The sequence below is a fragment of the Dendropsophus ebraccatus genome, chromosome 3 (genome assembly GCF_027789765.1).
Source record: "Dendropsophus ebraccatus isolate aDenEbr1 chromosome 3, aDenEbr1.pat, whole genome shotgun sequence".
In the NCBI taxonomy this organism is placed as follows: Eukaryota; Metazoa; Chordata; class Amphibia; order Anura; family Hylidae; genus Dendropsophus; species Dendropsophus ebraccatus.
The window spans coordinates 161,432,873-161,456,600 of record NC_091456.1 but is presented as its reverse complement, the minus strand read 5'-3'; the positions used below and the strand labels follow the sequence as shown (position 1 = coordinate 161,456,600).

At 44.3% G+C, this 23,728-nt stretch overlaps 1 protein-coding gene across 1 annotated transcript in view; it reads right to left on the bottom strand.

Moving 5' to 3' along the window:
• Positions 1-519: 519 nt before the first annotated feature.
• Positions 520-23,728, bottom strand: part of SCAMP1 (secretory carrier membrane protein 1) — a 29,885-nt gene continuing 6,676 nt past the window's right edge. The window contains exons 2-9 of the mRNA XM_069963027.1: positions 14,631-14,708; positions 12,674-12,775; positions 10,672-10,787; positions 9,476-9,600; positions 6,516-6,675; positions 2,749-2,850; positions 1,550-1,667; positions 520-785 (exon numbers count right to left, since the gene is read on the bottom strand). Coding sequence (XP_069819128.1) covers positions 621-785; positions 1,550-1,667; positions 2,749-2,850; positions 6,516-6,675; positions 9,476-9,600; positions 10,672-10,787; positions 12,674-12,775; positions 14,631-14,708 — 966 coding nt within the window. The 3' untranslated portion in view covers positions 520-620. The remainder of the gene's footprint in view (positions 786-1,549; positions 1,668-2,748; positions 2,851-6,515; positions 6,676-9,475; positions 9,601-10,671; positions 10,788-12,673; positions 12,776-14,630; positions 14,709-23,728) is intronic.

Here is a 23,728-nt window from a genome sequence, read left to right as displayed (position 1 = left end):
CTATGGACTATATCAGATTAAAGTACCATTTGTGCTTTATCCTTAAAAATGCACGTAAGAATCAGACACCGACTACTTACTAGGTGCAGGTATGGATAGTGGTCACCGGCTTTTCTAAGAACCGCATGAATACTTCTCCAGACTTGAGAATGTGTTACTTAAAAGAGACTAAGTACCAACAAAAAAAAAGTGTATCGTAAAATACTTAAAAATGTGCACTTTGAGCATTAAGAGTTAGCAAATACTTTCTGCGTCTAGAACCTGGAGACTGTTCCGCTCTAGTTACGCCATATTCACACTATAGTTACCCACCAGGTATTTAGACAGGACTTGGGTTGGAGCCTTCTGAGCTCAAGGTTGGGAAGGGCTGGGGTGAAGGGACAGAAGTGTACAAGAGATCCAGTAACAGCATCATTATTTTCACCATGCACAACCAATAGGCCCATAATGTGCCAGGGGAGCCTTTTTTCAAAAATCCTGGCACAGGATGGGCTGAATGTAACAGATACACATGGCAAGTGCAATTTAAAGTCTTTTATGGGTGTTGCAAACACGGCTGGAGATGTAGAGCGTGACTGAAGAGAGATGAAACTGGTAATGGTAGCCTTCAGCGGGAGCCTTTACATCTGGTTACCCTTGAAAGCGTTCTGGGCAGCGCTGCTGGCAGCTGTAGAGGCCGCATTGGCTGCAGCAGTCTGCACTGTTTTGTTGGACATCACGCCTGTAGCAAACTCTTGCTGGGCCTTCTCAAAGCTAGCACCTGTTGTCCGATACAGTCCATGCACCTGTAAGAAACAGAGCAATAAGCCTCAATATAAGTCGTTCGTTTTAAACCTTCAACATGTTAAGGGCTAATGCACACATCTGGAAAAATTTGCACACCCATAAAATAGGTCTGGAATTCCGGCACAGAGGACCCCATAGAAGCCTATGGGAGCATTCAGAATTTTTGACCGCTCTGGTTGGCATTCGGAAAAGGTCTACAATTCTGGATGTGTTGCTAGGTACCCCAGGACAGCGTCAGAAACTGGGAAACTAATGTTGGCTGCCGCACCTGGCCCTTTAACTGTACTGTGCACCTAAAAAGGAGCACATACAGTTAAATGTTGCTCTGTGTTTGACAGGGCGAGGAGCCACTGGCCTGCCACCCTGTCAATCACTCCTGTGGTTCGAGACAGCATATACCTCTGGCCACAAGAGCTGCAGCACACGAGCAGAGCAAGAAAGGTGCAAAGACTAGGCATGCAACCTAATCCTGTACTGGCAGCCTCCAGTTATTGGACGTTCTTGTCTTCCACCAAAGGTTTCATATGATATATGGTGTATTGTATATAATATGACTGAGGTGTCAAACTCGCATCCCTCCAGCTGCTACAAAACTACAATACCCATCATTTCTGGACAGCTAAAGCTATGGTTGTCCAGGTATGATGGGAACTAATTTTGCAACAGCTTGAGAGACGCATGTTTGACGTCCCTGTTCTAAAACATACAGATGCTATTAGTATTAGTAAAGTAAACCTGGTAGTTACATAAAAAAGGCACTTACCTTTTTAAACATAGCTAGTGATACTACTGCAGAAGCTGTAAAGAGGGCAGCAATTAGGATCATCATAATGCCCACAGGAATATTCTTATTGAGAGCAGTCAGTGCAGAAATCCAACCGCTGCAAAACACAAACACCCATTATAATGTTAGCCGCAGCATGAAATCTACCACGTCAGCGGTCTACTCACTTCACTGATCTGTTTGCTAACCATAGTATATCAGGTTCATAAGGAAGTAAACCGGCATATTAGTACCGTCATTCTTCAAACTACATTAATGGTGCGTTCACACCTCCAGGATCTGCAGCTGATTTTCTGCAGCAGATTTCATTTAAATAACTGAACACAGCATCAAATCTGCTGCAGATCCTGTAGGTGTGAACGCACCCTTAAGGGGGAATCTGGCACTCCTAAACTGTGATTCTGGCACTCCTAAATGTTGCCCATATATAAAACATATAAACACCTTACCCTTACCTCTCCACACTCCCCAGTGTCTTCCTGCAGTGTTTTCAGCAGACCTCAGCCATTGCCACCGAACTCTTCTCTGCAGTGACAGCGCGCTCAGCCAATCAATGACTGACGTGGGATAGCACAACGGGCAGCAATTTTCTGACCAGGAGTTCACTCCTGAGAGATGTTTGTGGCTGCTTTGTAGAAACTACAGCAGGACACTGGCAGAGCCGAGTGGCTGTGTCACTACAGGAGCAGTAAGATTTGATAAGCTTCAGAGCCCTCAATATTATAATGAGATCCCGATGCCGACCTGTAGCTTCACGCTCCGTAGTATCAGTGAATGTGCAACATAAAAATTTTAATGTCCCATATAACCCCTTTAACCCTAAACTATGCCATAAAACCTGTCTACTATAGATAAGCAAATGCTCAGCTTTGTCTGAACCCAAACGCTCTGCATTTGATTATCAGTGGCTGAAGTTGGATGCAGCCCCAAGAAAACATGGATACAGCCTTAGGCCTCATTCACATCTTCTTCTGAGACTTTTCAGCATTAATGGTGCGTTCACACCTACAGGATCTGCAGCTGATTTTCTGCAGCAGATTTCATTTAAATAACTGAACACAGCATCAAATCTGCTGCAGATCCTGTAGGTGTGAACGCACCCTTAAGGAGTGTCAGATAAGGCAATTTAGGTGTTGATTATGCAAGTTTAGTAACATCCATCACTAGTGTGTACCTACCAGTTACCCCAGCCTTTAAACCCGGCCGCCTGTAGGACGTGCACCGCAAACTGACAGATGTACACAAAGAAGAAGACAAAGAACCTGAAGGAGCTGTCACTCCTGTGGAGACAAAGACATCAATATATAATCAGATAAAAGCAAAAAACAAACAAATTGCTGCACAAAAAGTAAAAAAGGATGATTCTTAAAGGAACATTACATTTTTTAAAAATACATATATAAAAATCTCCTCTATAGATATGCATGCAGTGATATTGGATAGAGGGAATAATCAGCACATAACTAGACATGTCTGCCATTCAGCAATCTAGGAAAATTGGGAGAATTTCCCAGTACACTGTGTACTCTCTTCTGTCCTGATGCTTTGTGGTATTGGGACAATGTAACGCTTCTCCTGACCTTAACCCTTAGACGACCCAGGGCGTATAGTTACGCCATGGAAGTCTGTCCCCAGACGACCTAGGGCGTAACTGTACGCCCTGGGTGTTTCTCACGCTATGAAGCGTGCTCCGGAGCGGAGCGCGCTTCATAGCAGGTGGGGGCCGGCTGCAATCAGCAGCCGGGACCTCACCGGCAATGACACGCTGCAGCGATCGCGCTGCCGCGTGTCATTAACTCCTTAAAGTGTGACTGCGGGGGTCCCGATCGGTAAAACGGGCCGCTGGAGGTCTCTCACCTGCCTCCGTGCGGTCCGATCGGCGCTCTGCTACACTGAGCCTGCACAGGCAGGCTCAATGAGCAGATCGCCGATAACACTGATCAATGCTATGCCTATGGCATAGCAATCATCAGTGTAGAAATCAAAGTACTGGATGTAAAAGTCCCCCAAAGGGACTTCAAATGTGTAAAAAAAAAAAAAGTTAAAAACCCTAACACACTACCCCAAAACCCTCCCCCAATAAAAGTCTAAATCACCCCCCTTTCCCATTATATAAATAAAACATATAAAAATAAATAAACAAATAAACATATAATATACCGTAGCGTGCGTAATTGTCCGATCTATTAAAATATAACAAGCGTCATTGCGAAAGGTAAACGGCGTACACGAAAAGAGGGAAAAAAGTGCGCGGATTACCGATTTTATGTTACATTATATATATAAAAAAATTAATAAAAAGTGATCAAAACGTCCGATCTTCACAAATATGGTATTAATAAAAACTAGAGATCATGGCGGAAAAAATTACACCCCATACAGCCCCATAGGTGAAAAAATAAAACCGTTATAAGCGTCACAATAGTCCCATTTTATTTATAATTAATTGCCAAAAAAAAGGATTTCATTTAAAGAAAATATATAACATTAGAGAATCTGCGTAAACCTGCATATGGTTGTGTTCGTACTGACCTATAGAATAATAGTATCATGTCGCTTTTACCATATAGTGCATTACGTAGACACAGGAACCCCCCAAACGTTACCATATTGCATTCTTTTTTGCGATTTCACCAATTTATATCTTCATAAATAATATATTTGGAATTCCATCATACGTGTTATGGTAAAATGAATGACGCCATTACAAAGTACAACTATTCCTGTAACAAATAAGCCCTTACATGGCCTGTAGATAAAAAACTGAAAGTGCTGGAGCTCTTAGAAGGGGAGGAGGGAAAAACGGAAACACTAAGATCAAAATTTGCGCGGTCCACTGGGTCATTTTGGGCCTGGTCCTCAAAGGGTTAAAGAGTCACTGTCGTATTTATTTATTTATTTTTTTATTTATTTATTTTTTTTGCAGAAATCAATAGTCCAGGCGATTTTAAGAAACTTTGTAATTGGGTTTATTAGCCAAATATGCCATTATCTGCATTTAAAAAGCCTTTTCCCAGCCCCCCCCCCTCCCTCCCTCCTTTCCATCCACTGCAAAAAATCAGGAAATTGTGACTTGTTGCATCAGACGTACCCAGTCTGGTCTATAGAGAGGGGAGGAGGGAGTTAGCCGACAGCAGAAAGCAGATAACAGAGGATTACAGGCACGCGCTGGGTGACAGCTGTGATCAGAGGTCAGTGGTGACTGTCAGAGGAGATAGAGGGTGAGGTATTTGTAGATTAACTCTTTTGTTGTCCTGTTTTGGTCTTTTATTTAGCTCTCTCCATAGGAGAACAATGAAGACAGGGGGGAGAACTGCTTTTTCATGATAAAAATGCATTTTTGGCTAATAAACCTAATTACAAAGTTTCTTAAAATTGCCTGTACTATTGATGTCTGCAAAAAAAAAATTCACGACAGTGACACTTTACAGCGACTCTGTACCCACAATCTGACCCGCCCAAACCACTTGTACCTTCGGATAGCTGCTTTTAATCCAAAATCTGTCCTGGGGTCCGTTCGGCAGGTGATGCAGTTATTGTCCTAAAAAACAACTTTTAAACTGGCAGCCCCGTGCCCAACGGGTGTTGCCTAGATTGTATATGCATTAGGCTGGCACAACCCCTCTGTCCCTCCTCCCCGCCCTCTTCATCATTAGGAATTGCCCCAGGCAGATTGTCTCCTATTTCTCAACTGTTTAGCCCGGCACATGGGCTGGATCGTTAAGGCACCTGTGCAATGTTCAGACAGGAGAAAATGTTCCCGTGGCATTCCTAATGATGAAGAGGGTGGGGAGGAGGGACGGAGGGGTGGTGCAAAGTTAGGGCACAGATACTCTAAGCCCGGGCCGTTGGGCTCAGGGCTGCAAGTTTAAAAGTTGTTTTTTAGGACAATAACTGCATCACCTGCCGAACGGACCCCAGGACAGATCTTGGATTAAAAGCAGCTATGCGAAGGTACAAGTGGTTTGGTGGGGTCAGATTGTGGGTACAGAGTCGCTTTAAAGGATGAATTCGTAAGATTGATTCTTTCAAAATATGCAGCCTTACCTCAGCCTCTCCACCTAAACTTCCAGCCTCATGTGGACTAGGATTATAAAGGGGAAGAATCCATGGCTGCCTACGCGCACACTGCTTTTCTACTTTTATGTTTTGTAATTGTGATATCAGACAGAGGAGAAGTAAGAAAAAGAACACAGATACGATCTATGGATTTTATGATTGGTGGTTGTTCTTGCTTGCCCTGTCTGTGCACTCTCCCTTGATACGGGCGTGTACAATGATAACAGTGCGATAAACCTTCTAGCTCTGGCCCGATGGAGAGAAAGATCCCAACAGGCAGCCAAGCAAAATACGAAGCACTTAGAGAGCTGGATGCACATCTGAATATAATCTGGGTTCATAAACAATTGAGCTCAATGGTTACTATGGTGAGTACTACATTGTTCGGAGAAGGGGGCTATGGGGTGAGAGGGTACCAATGCAGCATGCCATACATGGGGCAATGGTGTATCTACTATATTCCTACCTAATTATCTGCCTATAATAAACCAGACAAGCCCTTTAAGCTCTACATGGCATGCAATGAACAGCTTTGGAGTAACTATATATGCACAATGTGTTAAACACTTTATATACATGGACTCGTGCCATATAATAAAGAAAGAAAATATATATGTAGTGTTAGTGCCAAGAATAAAATGTGTTTTCAGTTTCTAGGAAGCGTGCCGTCTGTGTGCCGTATATACCGAGCGGGAAATCTACTGATGCCGAGCACAAATGATACACAAGGGAAGCAACTGATTTACAGAGAGCAGCTTGCAGAAGGCGCACAGGCCTCTCCTGGCAGTGTCTGCACATTCACATGGAAAGGCACATCTTATACAGGTTTTACTTTTTCAATACCAACATGCACATAAAATATAAAGCACCATGACCATGGTCTTACCTAAAGGCTCCGTACAGTGGTCTGTACCAGCATACGAAGGAGCACGGTGTGAAGAGCAAAAACCACAGGATAGCCAATCCAAAGTCAACGCCTCGACTTGTATCGACGCAAAACCACGCCAGACAGCCAAAGATATTTACAAACAAGGTGACTGTATGGACTGTGGAAAAGAAGAACAGTGTCACTAGAGGGATTCCATAAGTTAAGAAATAATTTAAGAGGAAATCCTGTGACAGCTGGTAGTATAGTACGAGGACCTAATAAAGAATACTTACCCATCGCTGGCTTAAAACAAAGCTATACTTACCTGAAATCCAGGTCCAATGTCTTGAAGGCGGCTTTTTAGTCTTGAGCTTGTTGAAAAAGACAAAACACATGAAGCCCCAGCCAGTAGAGAGAGCCACAGCTCAGTGTGTGCATCAATATAATGGCTGAGTTCCTGCGTTTAGTCTCTTTTTCAACCAGCACAAGACTTCTTATGCCAGAAGGGGCAAATGTTAACTCTGGATTTTTACCCACAAAACTATAAATCTACTAGGTTCTTCCGAGGCATCAATTTGGAACCCTGTGAAAATGGGGTGTCGACACATCTTTGCATGGACTGGCACTGGTCCCAAACGTAGTCAGCTACTAAGGGTCATTTTACCCACACAAGTTTCTACTAGAGCTCAAAGCGTTCAAGCCATAGAAGTAAATGGGGTTCGACTTTGTGCAGAGATATTTCTGTGCCTGTTTTTGACATATCTGTACCAAGGAAGCCACAAATGTCATGTGAACCCTCCCTAACATGACAGAACCCTGAACATGACAGATTGCATTTTTAACGTGATAGGTTTCTCTTAAAGGAGAAGTCCGGCCAAAATTAATTTTTGATATGTTGTTACTTATGAAAAGTTATACAAATTTCTAATGTACATTAATTATGGGAAATGCACATATAGAGCTATTTCCCTTAATTTAGTAGATCAGGAAGTGTTAGAAATATCTCTGAAGAAGTGACGTCACGACCCAGGGTGTAATTCCTATGGAGTGTCCAGCAGGGGGCACTCTCTATATAGAAGTCTATGGGACTTTATTGTTTCTATGGGTTTCTATGTAATGTAATGTAATGTAATGTAGTGTACAGTGCTTTATTGAATGAATACATCTATGGAATACTTTGGGGAGCAAGTGTCCTTGCTCCCCAAAGTATTGCATAAATGTATTCATTCAATACATTCAATACACAGTAAGCCCGCCGATCCGCCGCATTTCCGCCGAATTTCCGCCGCATTCCCGCCGATCCGCCACACGCTGATCCGCCGCATTCCCGCCGATCCGGACCATATACATTGAACTACAGCTCCCATCATCTGCTTCTAGTATGAACAGGTGATGGGAGCTGTAGTTGGGTAAGGGATATCACATGCCGCCGGGCACAGGGGGGAGCCGCTCAGTACACAGCAGCTCTCCCCTCCTCCTCCTCCTTCCGTGATAACTTCCGCCTATACCAATGCTGACTCCCTGCCTGGCCGCCGCTCTCCGCTCTCCCCCCCATACATACCGGCTCCCGATGCATCCTGGTGTCCGCGCTGATGCCGGGAGCCAGTATATGTGAGCGGAGAGCGGCGGCCAGGCAGGGACTCAGCATTGGTATAGGCGGAAGTTATCACGGAAGGAGGAGGAGGAGGGGGGAGAGCTGCTGTGTACTGAGCGGCTCCCCCCTGCGCCCGGCGGCATGTCATATCCCTTACCCAACTACAGCTCCCATCACCTGTTCATACTAGAAGCAGATGATGGGAGCTGTAGTTCAATGTATATGGTCCGGATCGGCGGGAATGCGGCGGATCAGCGTGTGGCGGATCGGCGGGAATGCGGCGGAAATTCGGCGGATCGGCGGGCTTACTGTGTATTGAATGAATACATTTATGCAATACTTTGGGGAGCAAGGACACTTGCTCCCCAAAGTATTCCATAGATGTATTCATTCAATAAAGCACTGTACACTACATTACATTACATTACATAGAAACCCATAGAAACAATAAAGTCCCATAGACTTCTATATAGAGAGCGCCCCCTGCTGGACACTCCATAGGAATTACACACTGGGTCGTGACGTCACTTCTTCAGAGATATTTCTAACACTTCCTGATCTACTAAATTAAGGGAAATAGCTCTATATGTGCATTTCCCATAATTAATGTACATTAGAAATTTGTATAACTTTTCATAAGTAACAACATATCAAAAATTAATTTTGGCCGGACTTCTCCTTTAATCTTCTCTGAATGGATATACCTGAATGATCTGTGCAAAAATCACTTAAAAAAAACACTAAGCCATAAAATACAAGGAAAGGGTGGTGTTCCACCAAAACCTGCATATACCCCACTTCAATATAACATTTGCATGAATAGCAAGAGCAGCAATGGCGGCCACTAGAAGAATCTGTGAGTGAGCTTAGAGAACACTAGGGTTTAGATTAAAAACTAACACATAATAACATGGAGTTATCTATTACCTGGGCTATACTAACAAATGCTCATTCCTTGCAGCACAGAATGGAAATGGTGTGTGGGGTAACATACATCTGACACCCTGCTACTATGACAAGGATAGAGCTAGATGCAATCCCTGCAGCTTAACCCCTTCAATCAGGTGTGTGAAACTTGTGGCCCTTTAGCTGTTGCAGAACTACAAATCCCATCATGCCTGGACAGCCAAAGCTTTGGCCATTTATATAAAAGAAAGTAACCACTGAAGACTCCTGTAACAATGAGCACGTCAATACTATATGATATTCCCCTTGGTGTGCTGCTCTATTTTCAGATCTCCTACTACAAACAAAAGTGATTCAGCTTATAACTATACAATGGGGAGCTGTGTAAAATCCCGGAAACCAACCATCAAAACATATTGTGTATTGTTTGTAAGAGGTATGCTGACAGGTTTCCGTATCATGTGAACAGAGCACTTACACATCCATAGATAGTACATAATCTTTACAGTTTTCTGAAATTCCACAGGAATGTCCACTGAGAAATCTTGGTAAAAACATGGACCAACAGGAAAGTTTGCCGGTAGGGGAGGCCAATTGTTTCTTCTCCCTGGAGCATTAAAAGAAAAAGAAAACACAGACGTTATCTGATGTTAATGGGATCATAACATGAAGCATTAAAAGCACATCTAGGGACTTTTATCTGACACACTACTGTCTATGGGCCGTGTATTGCTCCTATTCTTCTCTCCCATGAGTGGGACCAAGCTGCAATGCAGCCCACACACCATAGACAACAGTAGTCATGTTTCTTTTGTAAAACTATAATTCCCCTCATGCCTGGACAGCCACAGCTTTAATAGATAAATCAAACTGAGGAAAAACTGCTATTGCAAGTGCACTAGAATTCTGGAGCAAAATTTACCAAAAATCAGGCGCACAAGATTTGTACTACATCTGCTTTGTTTTAGATGGTTTTAAAACTCCTTAATCAATAGCAGGTCAAGGCTTATTGTAAGGAAGGAGAACCTGTGGCCTTCTAGCTGTTGCGATTTTCCAGCTTTCCAGGCATAATGGAAATTCTAGTTCTGAAAAAGCTTCCCTTTTCCTGGCAATCCAGATTGTGGCACGCAGATTTGGTGTAAAGAAAGCCTACTAATAGGTGATCTCAACTGAGACTTGACAAACTAAAGATGAGCTAAATTTATCAAAAACTAATAAATCTGCCGCAATTTTAGATCTAGTCTGAGGCTGGGTTCACACTACGTTTTTGCAATCAATTTTTTTTTCATCTTTTTTTTTTTTATTTTTAAACGGATGCATTTGTGTGCATCCGTCTTTCCATCGACTTCCATTGTAAAAAAAAAACAAACAAACAAACAAAAAAAGGATCAGTTTTTTTTAACGGACACAAAAGTAGGGCCAGCTACGTTTTTGTGTACGTTAAATAAAAAAAAAAAAACGGATCTGTTTTGACCCGTTTTTTATAATCGAAGTCAATGGAAAAACGGACACACAAATCCATCAATTTTTTGCAAAAACGTAGTGTGAGCCCAGATTACACTGCCAATTAGATAGTAAATCTGCATGTTTATTCATTGCCAGTAGCGTAACAGAACTGTTACTGAAGTGGTTATAACCTACAGCAATACTCCAATTCCTATAAAGGAGTCATACTTGCCTCCCGGCTGGTTCAGGCTTTGGATCTCCCGTTCCCTGCGGTCTAATTCTGCAGCTTTTCTTTCCAGTTCTTCCTGACGTTTCAGCAGCTCAGCCTGGGCTATAGCGTGTTCCTAGAGAGAAACAAAGTCCATCAATTACATTAGCCCAAATGCAAACAGTTTTTAAAGGGGTTATCCAGTGCTACAAAAACATGGCCACTTTCTTTCAAAGACAACACAACACGCAGTTCAGGTGGGGTTTGCAATTAAGCTCCATTGACTTCGGGTGCGCAAAAGTGGTAATAGTCAGGAAATGGCTGGAACCCACCCCTCCAGGTAGAGCTGAATGGGAAGAGATTATTAATAATTTTAGAATATATGAGGAAATCGTAGCAAAATAATCAAAGAAATCCCTCGCATGACATCACAGGATCTGGAAAAGGTGCAATTGTTAAAGGCTTTTTTTTTTTTTACCACTGCTCTCTACAGGGGGAGGGAGGGTTGGGGGGAATGGCATATGTACTTGTATTATATATTTCATATTTTCTTATGATCTGTAATGAAAGAAAATGGAAAAAATAAAGTAAAATAAAAAAAAAGCTCCATTCACTTCAATGGAACTGATCAGCAAAACCCTGCCCAAGCTGGAGACAAGAGTAGGGCTGTCTCTGGAAGAAAGTGGCCATGTTTTTGTAGTGCTTAAAGGAGTTATTCAGCGCTACAAAAGCATGGCCACTTTTCCCCCTCTCTTGTCTCCAATTCAGGTGTGGTTTGAAAAAAAGCTCAATTTACTTTAATGGAACTGAGTCCCAAACCCCACCCAATCTGGAGACAAGAGAGGGGGAAAAGTGGCCATGTTTTTGTAGCGCTGGATAACCCCTTTAATACAGGGGTAATTCATATTTTACTAAATAAGACTAAGGGTGCTTTTAGACACTTGTATTTCTTGGCACTTGTTTGCCGTGACTTTACATGGCACAAGAAATCTAGAGCCAAGGCTGCACAAATGATTCATGTATTGTTCTTGCAGCCATAGAAACTGACAGCACAAATATACATATTTTCATGCTGTCAGTTTCCATATCACAACCAAATAATGATCTGTGTACATGTCTAAGATATCCAGCTAATTCAGGGCGTACAGCCAATATCCATAATCCTCATCTGTATGTCCATTGCATATTCTTTGTCTGCTGCATCAAAACTTTTCTTGCTTCTGTGTTCACCATCATGGCATCTATTGACTTCAGTGTATGCACTTCATGCTATTTCCCAGGTGTTGTTCTCCTTTACTGTACTGACTAATGAAATATGGATCATCATCTCCCAGAGGTCACAATACCGCCTCCACATGCGTCACTGACGTCTAAAGTCTCCTGCATGCATATTCATACACAAGACTGAAGTCGCTTCAGTCAGAGGGATTATGCTTACTGCTTAGTATGAGGTAAAACAAGTAAATTATATGAGTCTTAAAATCTTCATTCTTGGCCACGAGTGCAGGAGTGCTGAGCTGCTCCTAGAGACGTCAGGCAACATCCCATTCAGTCTAAGGCTTTGTGTGCCCCCAGGTGAGGTGTATGGAGTTTACACAAGCACACAACCCTCCTCAAGTATAAAACATTGTCCTCTAGAACTTTTGATGAAAATTTGAGTTGTAGTGTGTGTGTGTGTGTGTGTCCCCTATGGCATCTGTCCTTCATCTAAAGGGATAATAAACTATTACATCAAGCGTAAACATGGACATGTCTACAGCGGATAGGGCATAGCTACATTACATATATCCTGTTAGATTTTGGTGTCCCATGTGAAGTACTATGGTGTTATTTATATATTCCTCTCCTGGACTATGTCAGACACCTGTGTACATATCACGTAGCATTTTCCATATATAAAAGCATTTGCGTCTCAAGGGCTATCAGCAAGTACATGTGCTGACATTACTGATTTACAAAAAAGGGAATAGAAAGTGCTGATAATTCTTCTCTGCTGACCTCCTACTTATAGAGACGCTATACCTTTGTGATCTGCGTGTATGCAGGAGGTTCTTCTGTCGGCTTCATTATCGCCGGCTGTGTGTTGGGTGCTGAGGTCGGCATTTTCACTTTTGCTGGCTGTGCCTGAGAGAAGAAAACAAAATGTGGAAATAAATAAATCAAAAGAATTTACTATGTGCCCCAAACTCTGAATTATCCCAGCTAACATGTCCCTCACATCCAGCACATTCTGACATTAGGTCACAGATTTGATCTTATACTTTTCTTTCACAAATGCAATGGCTAAACTGATTGCAAGTAATATTCTGCCATTGGGAGGGTGCACTGCCCTTAAGGCCCTATTCCACGGAATGAATGTCGTTCGTATTTGGCCGATATCGGCCGCTACGAACTATAATCGTTCCGTGGAATAGAGTGCAACGATCAGCCGACATTGTTCATGTCGGCTGATCGTTGCAGTCGCTTGTTTTTCAACATGTTGAAAAACAAGCGACTGATACAGCAACGATCTGCTGCCGTCGCTCCGTTGAATAGGAGCATTGGCAGCAGATGCTGCTGTATCCTATGGGCTGCCCAGATGGGCAGGCAGCGAGCAGGGAACGAGGAGCAAACGAGCGCTGAGAGTGCTCGTTTGCTCCTCTTAACGACCGGTGGAATAGGGGCATTAGGCCTCTACTTACAGACAAAGATTGTTTTCCAGTCTTCTCTTAAGCCCCTATTCCACCGGTCGTTAAGAGGAGCAAACGAGCGCTCTCAGCGCTCGTTTGCTCCTCGTTCCCCGCTCGCTGCCGCCGCCGCTATTCAGCGTGGCTGCAGCAAGCGGGTAAGTGCGGGAGGGGCGGCGGGGAGCTGCGGGGGGGGGGGGGGGGGGGGGGTTGGGCTGCTCGGAGGATCGCTGATCGTCCGGGCAGCACCTAGGATACAGCACCATCTGCTGCTGATGCTCCTATTCAACAGAGCGACGGCAGCAGATCAACATGTTGAAAAACAAGCGACTGCAACGATCAGCCGACATGAACGATGTTGGCTGATCGTTGCATTCCACGGGCCGAATACGAACGACATTCATTCCGTGGAATAGGGCCTTTATGATCATTTACTTTGGAGTCCTAGTATGCAGAGCAGGTTACAGTCAGGATAAACCAGGTATCTGGGAGCTGTGATATCCTGGTGGATGTATACACACAAACACCACCACATCTGTCTACAGGCTGCATGTTGTAGCTTAGCTCAATTTACTTCAGTTGAGCTGCAACACAACACATAACCCGGACACTGGTGTGGTGCTGTTTTTAGAAGACAGCAGCCATGTTTTTTTTTTTACATGTTAAAACATAAAGTTATAGATCATGGTATGGGGAGCTTAAAGCAAAAGTCCAGCAAACAGCACCATTCCCATGCTGTTAGTTGAGCCCAGTCAACCAATAGGAGCACATGGGATGTGGCTACCACGTGTCACGTGAGCACTGATCCAGCCGGCCCCCTCCATTGATAATCATTAGAGGGGGCATAATGGGGCGATCTGCCCCCAAATGATTATCAATGGAAGGTCGAGCTGGGTACGGATCGCTGTGCGAGGGCAGGGCTACGGACAATTTTTGCCTAACACAGTTCGGCTAAAAAAAACAAAAAAACAACAAACAAAACACTAGGCTAGGATGGAGTACTTTTGCACAACTATTAAAAAGCACATGATAAAAGGTAACAAGAAGAGTAGCTAATACATGACCACATCATCTTCAAAAGGAAAAAATGAAAAAAGCCGCAGGCAGTGAAAACTGAGGAAAAACAGCGCAAAGCCCTTGGTAAATCTTTTTAAGATCTTTGGTAAAGATTTTTTTTTATTACGCGTGAAAAGTCTTATGATTAGCAAAAAAAAAAAAAAAAGTTTGTGCAACGCAATGTGAATGTGCCCCAATGAGTCTTCCGACCTAGAAAACCCCTTTCCATGCCCTAATAACAGAAGGACATTACTTACTGTTTTGGAGTCTGAGAAGGGATTATATTCTTCTAGCCCGGGTGGGACATTTCTGGTCACCTGTGTGACTGATGGATCCTGTAGGAAATAATAGAAAAACACTTTGTTACAGCGAATGTAGGTCTTGGCAGATCAGTACACTGCGGTGATGAGAAGTGCTGCCACTACAGGCCTAGACTGGGTTACTGAGCTGACACATCACATAAAGCATCCAGAACATAACCCGATTCTCACACAGTAGCGCGGCTGGCATCTTCTGCCAAGACTTCTAGGGCATCAGAAAAATGCACAGTCAAGAATTTCTTTGCTTAACAAAAAAAATAAAATCCTCAAGTTCCAGTGCAGTTATAGGAGAAGTGAGGATTTTCTTAAAGGGGTAATCTCTCTTTCAGCTCTGCTCCACTAGACCCTCTTTTACTTCCAGGGGGAAGAATTACAGGATGCAGCAGTATTTAGCTCGATGGTCTCTACATCACTGTCTCCCCCAATGAGATTACATAAGCCTCCTGCGACTATCCACAAGCCCTGGAGACGTGTGTGATCTCAAACGTGTACTAGGGCCCTCAGAGGTAAAGATTATTTCACATTAGTGATGGAAAATATAGTTCATTTTAAGTCTTAGGTCGCAGACTTTGTAATGTGTGTTATTTAGGTGAATTCCCAGCTTTCCCACATTTCCCCACACCCACGCGATTGGCTGAGCAGCTGATGACGCGCTGGAGGGCTGGAGCGGTCCGGCTGGCCTCCTGAAGATGATGTCATTGTCCCAACATGGCGGCTGGGGTCAACAGCTGTTCTGTAAGTATAATTCACCATACTTCTGGGTAGGGCTGGGCGATTAATCGAATTAATTCGATTAATTCGCCCAGAATTTGAGAATCGATTTGACTTTTTTGGAAAATCGAAAATCGATTTTCCCAAAAAATCATTGGATTTGGGCGCGCGGGCGGGCTGCTCGCATCCTCCAGCTACTGAAACAGCGTGAGGAGCGAAAGTGCCCAGCAGCGTCCTATGTCCCCGCCTCTGACCCGCCCCCATAGCCGGACGTGTACGCGCGCTTCCTCCCGGCCGCACATGGAGGTCCCCGGAGGAGGCTGCAGATACTGAAGCATCGGGTGATCGCTGCGGGTGCTGGAGCTGTACAGCAGCGACACTATCACCCGATGCTTCAGTATCTGTAGCCTCCTCCGGGGACCTCCATGTGCGGCCGGGAGGAAGCGCGCGTACACGTCCGGCTATGGGGGAGGGTCCGCTGCGGGGAGTAGTGCGGGCGGGAGGAGAGCGCAAGTGCCGGTGGTGTGCGCCCGCGCAGAGCGGGTACACCAGGTATGTTCCCTCCTGCCCCGGTCTGCTCCATGCCCCTGCCGATCTGCCCTATTCTCCCCCCGATCTGCCCCATGCTCCCCCCAGTGTGCCCCATGCATGTCCCCCAGTGTACCCCATGCCTTGCTCCCCCCCAAGTCTGCCCCTTGCTCCCCCCAGTGTGCCCCATACTTGCCCCCCCCAGTGTACCCCATGCTCTCCAGCCCAGTGTACCCCATGCCCTTCCCCCCCAGTCTGCCCCATGCTCTCAGCTATGTCCCTGACCCTCATCTTTACCTGTACTACTACTACACCCCTCATCTGTACCTGTACTACTACTACACCCCTCATCTGTACCTGTACTACTACTGCACCCCTCATCTGTACCTGTACTACTACTGCACTCCTCATCTGTACCTGTACTGCTACTACTACTACACCAGGCTCATCTATACCTGTACTACTACTACACCCCTCATCTATACCTGTACTACTACTACACCCCTCATCTATACCTGTACTACTACTACACCCCTCATCTATACCTGTACTACTACTACACCCCTCATCTGTACCTGTACTACTACTACTACTACTACTACTACACCCCTCATCTGTACCTGTACTACTACTACACTCCTCATCTATACCTGTACTACTACTACTACACCCCTCATCTGTACCTGTACTACTACTACACCAGGCTCATCTATACCTGTACTACTACTACACTCCTCATCTGTACCTGTACTACTACTACACCCCTCATCTGTACCTGTACTACTACTACTACTACACCAGGCTCATCTATACCTGTACTACTACTACACTCCTCATCTGTACCTGTACTACTACTACTACACCAGGCTCATCTATACCTGTACTACTACTACTACTACTACACTCCTCATCTGTACCTGTACTACTACTACTACTACTACACTCCTCATCTGTACCTCTACTACTACTACTACTACTACACTGCTCATCTGTACCTCTACTACTACTACTACTACACTCCTCATCTGTACCTCTACTACTACTACACTCCTCATCTGTACTACTACTACTACTACTACTACTACACTCCTCATCTGTACTACTACTACTACTACACTCCTCATCTGTACTACTACTACTACTACTACTACTACACTCCTCATCTGTACTACTACTACTACTACACTCCTCATCTGTACCTCTACTACTACACTCCTCATCTGTACCTCTACTACTACACTCCTCATCTGTACCTCTACTACTACTACACTCCTCATCTGTACTACTACTACTACTACTACACTCCTCATCTGTACCTCTACTACTACTACACCAGGCTCATCTATACCTGTACTACTACTACTACTACTACTACACTCCTCATCTGTACCTCTACTACTACTACTACACTCCTCATCTGTACCTCTACTACTACTACTACACTCCTCATCTGTACCTCTACTACTACTACTACACTCCTCATCTGTACCTCTACTACTACTACACTCCTCATCTGTACCTCTACTACTACTACACTCCTCATCTGTACCTCTACTACTACTACACTCCTCATCTGTACCTCTACTACTACTACACTCCTCATCTGTACCTCTACTACTACTACACTCCTCATCTGTACCTCTACTACTACTACACTCCTCATCTGTACCTCTACTACTACTACACTCCTCTCATCTGTACTACTACTACTACTACTACACTCCTCATCTGTACCTGTACTACTACTACTACTCTCCTCATCTGTACCTGTACTACTACTACTACTCTCCTCATCTGTACCTGTACTACTACTACTACACCCCTCATCTGTACCTGTACTACTGCTACTACTACTACTACTACTACTACTACTACTACTACTACTACTACTACTACTACTACTACTACTACTACTACTACTACTACTACTACTACTACACCCCTCACCTGTACTACTACTACTACTACACTCCTCATCTGTACCTGTACTACTACTACTACACCCCTCATCTGTACCTGTACTACTACTACACCCCTCATCTGTACCTGTACTACTACTACACCAGGCTCATCTATACCTGTACTACTACTACACTCCTCATCTGTACCTGTACTACTACTACACCAGGCTCATCTATACCTGTACTACTACTACTACTACTACACTCCTCATCTGTACCTGTACTACTACTACTACTACTACACTCCTCATCTGTACCTCTACTACTACTACTACACTGCTCATCTGTACCTCTACTACTACTACTACTACACTCCTCATCTGTACCTCTACTACTACTACACTCCTCATCTGTACTACTACTACTACTACTACTACTACACTCCTCATCTGTACTACTACTACTACTACACTCCTCATCTGTACCTCTACTACTACACTCCTCATCTGTACCTCTACTACTACACTCCTCATCTGTACCTCTACTACTACACTCCTCATCTGTACCTCTACTACTACTACACTCCTCATCTGTACCTCTACTACTACTACTACTACACTCCTCATCTGTACCTCTACTACTACTACACCAGGCTCATCTATACCTGTACTACTACTACTACTACTACTACACTCCTCATCTGTACCTCTACTACTACTACTACACTCCTCATCTGTACCTCTACTACTACTACTACACTCCTCATCTGTACCTCTACTACTACTACACTCCTCATCTGTACCTCTACTACTACTACACTCCTCATCTGTACCTCTACTACTACTACACTCCTCATCTGTACTACTACTACTACTACTACACTCCTCTCATCTGTACTACTACTACTACTCTCCTCATCTGTACCTGTACTACTACTACTACTCTCCTCATCTGTACCTGTACTACTACTACTACTCTCCTCATCTGTACCTGTACTACTACTACTACACCCCTCATCTGTACCTGTACTACTACTACTGCTGCTGCTGCTGCTGCTACTACTACTACTACTACTACTACTACTACACCCCTCACCTGTACTACTACTACTACTACACTCCTCATCTGTACCTGTACTACTACTACTACACCCCTCATCTGTACCTGTACTACTACTACACCCCTCATCTGTACCTGTACTACTACTACTACTACTACTACTACTACTACTACACCCCTCATCTGTATCTGTACTACTACTACTACTACACTCCTCATCTTTACCTGTACTACTACTACACTCCTCATCTTTACCTGTACTACTACTACACCCCTCATCTTTACCTGTACTACTACTACACCCCTCATCTTTACCTGTACTACTACTACTACACCCCTCATCTTTACCTGTACTACTACTACTACACCCCTCATCTTTACCTGTACTACTACTACTACTACTACACCCCTCATCTTTACCTGTACTACTACTACACTCCTCATCTATACCTGTACTACTACTACTACTACTACACTCCTCATCTGTAACTGTACTACTACTACACCCCTCATCTTTACCTGCACTACTACTACTGCACCCCTCATCTGTTCCTGTACTACTACACCCCTCATCTTTACCTGTACTGCTAATCCCCTCATCTGTACTACTACTAATACACTAGTACATAGGGCACATATTTGGGAAAACTACTTATATGGGGCACACAATGGGCTTGTCTACTACATAGGGGCACGGGAGGAGCACTGTTACACTGGGAAGCAATATGGTTGTTGTCTCAAACGTCTATAAAATAGTTTCTGATGCTGCAGGGAGAAAAATGTCCTGTTTGTTTAGTAAAAAGAGAAAAAAAAAAAAAAAAAAAAAAAAAATCGAGCTTTAAATCGAGAATCGTGATTTTATTTTTTGGCCATATCGCCCAGCCCTACTTCTGGGTCTAGCGTGCGTGAGGGGGAAGCAGCAGCTTCGGAGCGGCCTGTCTGAGCTGACGGCGCTGCGGTCCTGGCCAGTAATTGCCTGAGCGGTCTGTCAACTAAGACAGGCCGCACCGAAGCTTCTGCTGCGTGTGGGATGGGGAGGAAGAAGGAGCGCAGGAAAAGACCTGCAACATGCTTGGGTAAAGCATGATGCTTGTGAAATTGTCGGTCGCCCCCCGCCGCGCATCGCTATTCCATGCTGCGTGGTCGGTGCCTGATGGTTTTAGCTTTGAACCACTCCCCCCCCCCCCCCCCATCTGTGTTCCAGATGGGGGGGGGGGAATGGCTGCCTCTACTTAGTCATGCACTCCACCTATCCCACCCAGGTGGTGCAATTATTTTTGCAGGTATAAGATGGATCCTGCATGCCCAGAGCATAGGCGTATTATATGCCATGGAGAGGCCATAGTACAGTGTAGGGTCTGCCCCGAGTTGAGGCTACCTTATCATGGTGGGGCTGCTTTTAACTATTTTGATGTCTGTAGTGGGTCTGTATCTTGCCATTGCGGTGAGCTGTTGCATTTTTCGGTGTTTTTGTAAATAAACCATCAGCCGACGACACGGTCATAAGCTGATCGTTGACTCTATTCCACAGAGCGATAATGGCCAATTATAACTCCGTGGAATAGGACCCTAACAAGATAGAGGAGGAGGGTGGGGGTGGTTAGACCATTTGTATTATTAGAAGAAGCATTACAGTGCTTTCTGGGCTTTAGGCAAATGCACAAACCATGGAATCCACAGTCATGTGCACTAAACCATAAACTAGAATCGGTCCAATACTATCTGCAATTGTGGATAGTACGTGGACAGAAATGTGCTAGGGGCCTTAAAGTTATTCCCTAACCACAGGATAGGGGATATCTCACTGATCTCTGAGGGTTTAACCATTGGGACCCCACTGCTCACAAGTATAAAGGTCCCATGTGGGTGACTAGATGGAAGAGTCTACCTGGAAATCCTCAAGCTATCACCTCCTCATTCGGGCTTACAGGGTATCATCACTGACCCCTTGATCTGGATTGTCCATTTTTTTGTTGAGTTATAAAACAATGTTAACTTTAGCATAAGATTATTCTGACTCCACTATCCGTATTACAGCAACACTGCCTCAAGAACAAGTCGCTTCATTGGCAAAGTGCCAATTTCCACATACGTTCCCTGACCTTCTCATGTCTCACCTGGATAGCGACACAAGTTCATGTTTCCATGCAGGCTTCCAAAAAGTGCTGCGCCTGGCATCTATAGGAACAGCAGTGTATACAGGCTTTTTTAGACTATTCACATACAATGGAAATATCCTACCTGCAGGTAACTTCATACAAGTCCAGCATAAGAAAAACCCTGAATGGAATGTAAGTGACCGTCAGCTAAAGGAGAAAAGCTTTACCATGACATATAGCCAGATATCTGAACACTGTGGGGTTGCTGGGGTATAGCAGATGTCCGATATGATGGATTCTTCATACGCATCAACACCACGCACACAATATAAGACATTCACATATGTCCAACCATGACAAAGCATCCACATGTGGACAAAGACAGACAGTAATGGTGATTTAACTGAAAATTATCATCCAGATTATTTATGAACAGTTCAGGTATACCCCAGAGAAGGGTCCAACAGTCACCTAGATCCCACTCATGTTTCTAGAGATGTTAAACCTATGTATCTTACCGAGGCATCCAGCACCAGAGAGCCACGGGTCCCGTCACTTTCCTGGCCATCCCCCCTGACATCGGCTGAGACGTTTGCACCACCATTGTCCTGTACGTTGGTGCTCTGCAGGTGCCATGAGACACGCTCTGCTCCCTGCTGCCTCTGCCAGTACTGTGCACACAAGTTACAGTATGAGCTCCCAGCACTCCACTGGCTACAGCAGAGAGACAGCTCAGTCGCACCCCCCCCCCCCCCCTCAAGGGCGATTGCTGCGAATCACAGTGATAGTTACGCCATAACTGTTGTAATACCCAATATTTAAAGGGAACCAGCAGCAGTACCCCCCCCCAAAAAAAAAAAACACTATTAAGGAACACATTCCCTCTTTTTTTTTAAATTGTAATATTTATTAAGTTTGTAATAAAAGACAACAAAAAAAAAAGAAACTGATAAGAGTATGAAACTTCACAAGTGTTTTAATAAGTCGCCAAACTAAGGTGACCATACAAAACAAGAAACTAACGCCTCTGCCATATCAGATATATTGAAACTTACACAACTACATTCAACACAGACAAGGGAACAGAAGAGAAGAAAAGGGAGAAGAGCTGGAGCAATGAAAAATAGTCAAACATAACCATTCCGTCCCATGGTGCCCATACAACAGAACAAATTTTCTTATATCTCTATCTTTTTCTAGAAATATATGGCTTAAAGAAAAACTAACAGGTTAGACAGATCTAAGTGCCGATAGCTCCCTATAGTGCACGGGGTGCCGAGAAGGTAGGTATGCGTCTTACCTTCCTCCTCATCGCTGTTCCCGTGCTGTTCATTGTTGACTCCATGGCCTGGAGCAATGCTACCCATCGCACTGAGCCAGATTGGCGCGATGGGGGTGTGGCAGTGTTCCTAATGGTGCTCCGGGCCGTGGATTCAACTATTAACAGTACGGGGACGGTGCCATGGAGGAAGGTAAGAGACAAACCTACCTTCGCTGCGTCCCGTACACAATAGGGGGCTATCAGCAGGTTACATTTGTCTAACCTGCTGATACTTCCCCTTTAATGGAAAACTGGGTGTTATGAGTTTAGGGGAGGGGGGGGGGTCAGTATGTCCAATCACAGCCGACTGTCCCAGACACATGCCCAGCTGGTAATGCCTAGTTGGCCATCTAGTCCGTTTCTACAAACAGAGAAACAGCACAACACAGAGCTATAAGAATTGTTATTTCATGAATAATATTCTCACTGGGGGTCATCGATAGAATTGACAATAGTGCTGAACAGTTCCTTACACTTCATCAGTGTTTTGTTCAGAAAAATTCCCTTTAACTCCACTGCAATATCTACATATAATGAATGCATGTTTGGCCAAAAGATGACTTGCTGCCATTTGACACTTCTTTTCACCATGTTTACATGGGTGCTCCATTCCCAATATGTATCAGACTGCAAAATATATTATAAAAGCAGTGTCCTGCCCGTGGTACAGATACAGAACAAACAGAGCTGTGAAGAACAACCTGTCGGGCCATCGCCTGAAAGCTGCTTAGTATTAGATTACTAATAACCTATTACTGACTATTCTCCCCTTACCACTGCAACACACTACTATTGCCCACACTGCAGCTTGCTGGGTCTTGTAGTAACTAGACGTCAGTCAGCCCCTTATGCTGCAAGTTGCGGTCTCTTCGCTCATACACTGCAGCACCTCTCACCTTACAGTACAGGAGACGCAGCTACTTCCAGGGATATCTGCTATATCTATCGTTACAAGGATGAAGAGAAGCTGTACATACGGGATGATGTAGCATGGTGGCACCTCTGACAGTATCGCCATCTCCCAGAGGGATGGACGGAGGATCCAGGGTCTCCAGCGTTTCTTGTATGTTCTCCACTCACTTCACCAGGGTGGACGCTGCCAGCTAACCTCCTTTACATGTGTTAAGAATGCCAGATGACACAGAATAATCCTGGCATCACGTGGTACAGATACTGAGCACAACAAAGAGCTGTGTATAAGCAGGTCCCCAGCCCTGACCTGAGAGCAGACACACCACAGGAACAGAATGAATGGCTGCACCTCATCACTAAGGGTTTAGTAAGGGACATGAGTAGGTTTTAGAGACTTAACAGTTCACTAGTAGTACTAGAAGTCTATAGGCATGTGACAGTGTACAGTGAAATGCTGTTTGCAGTACTCCAACATATACCAGTGACAGAGATCCAAAACGTGGT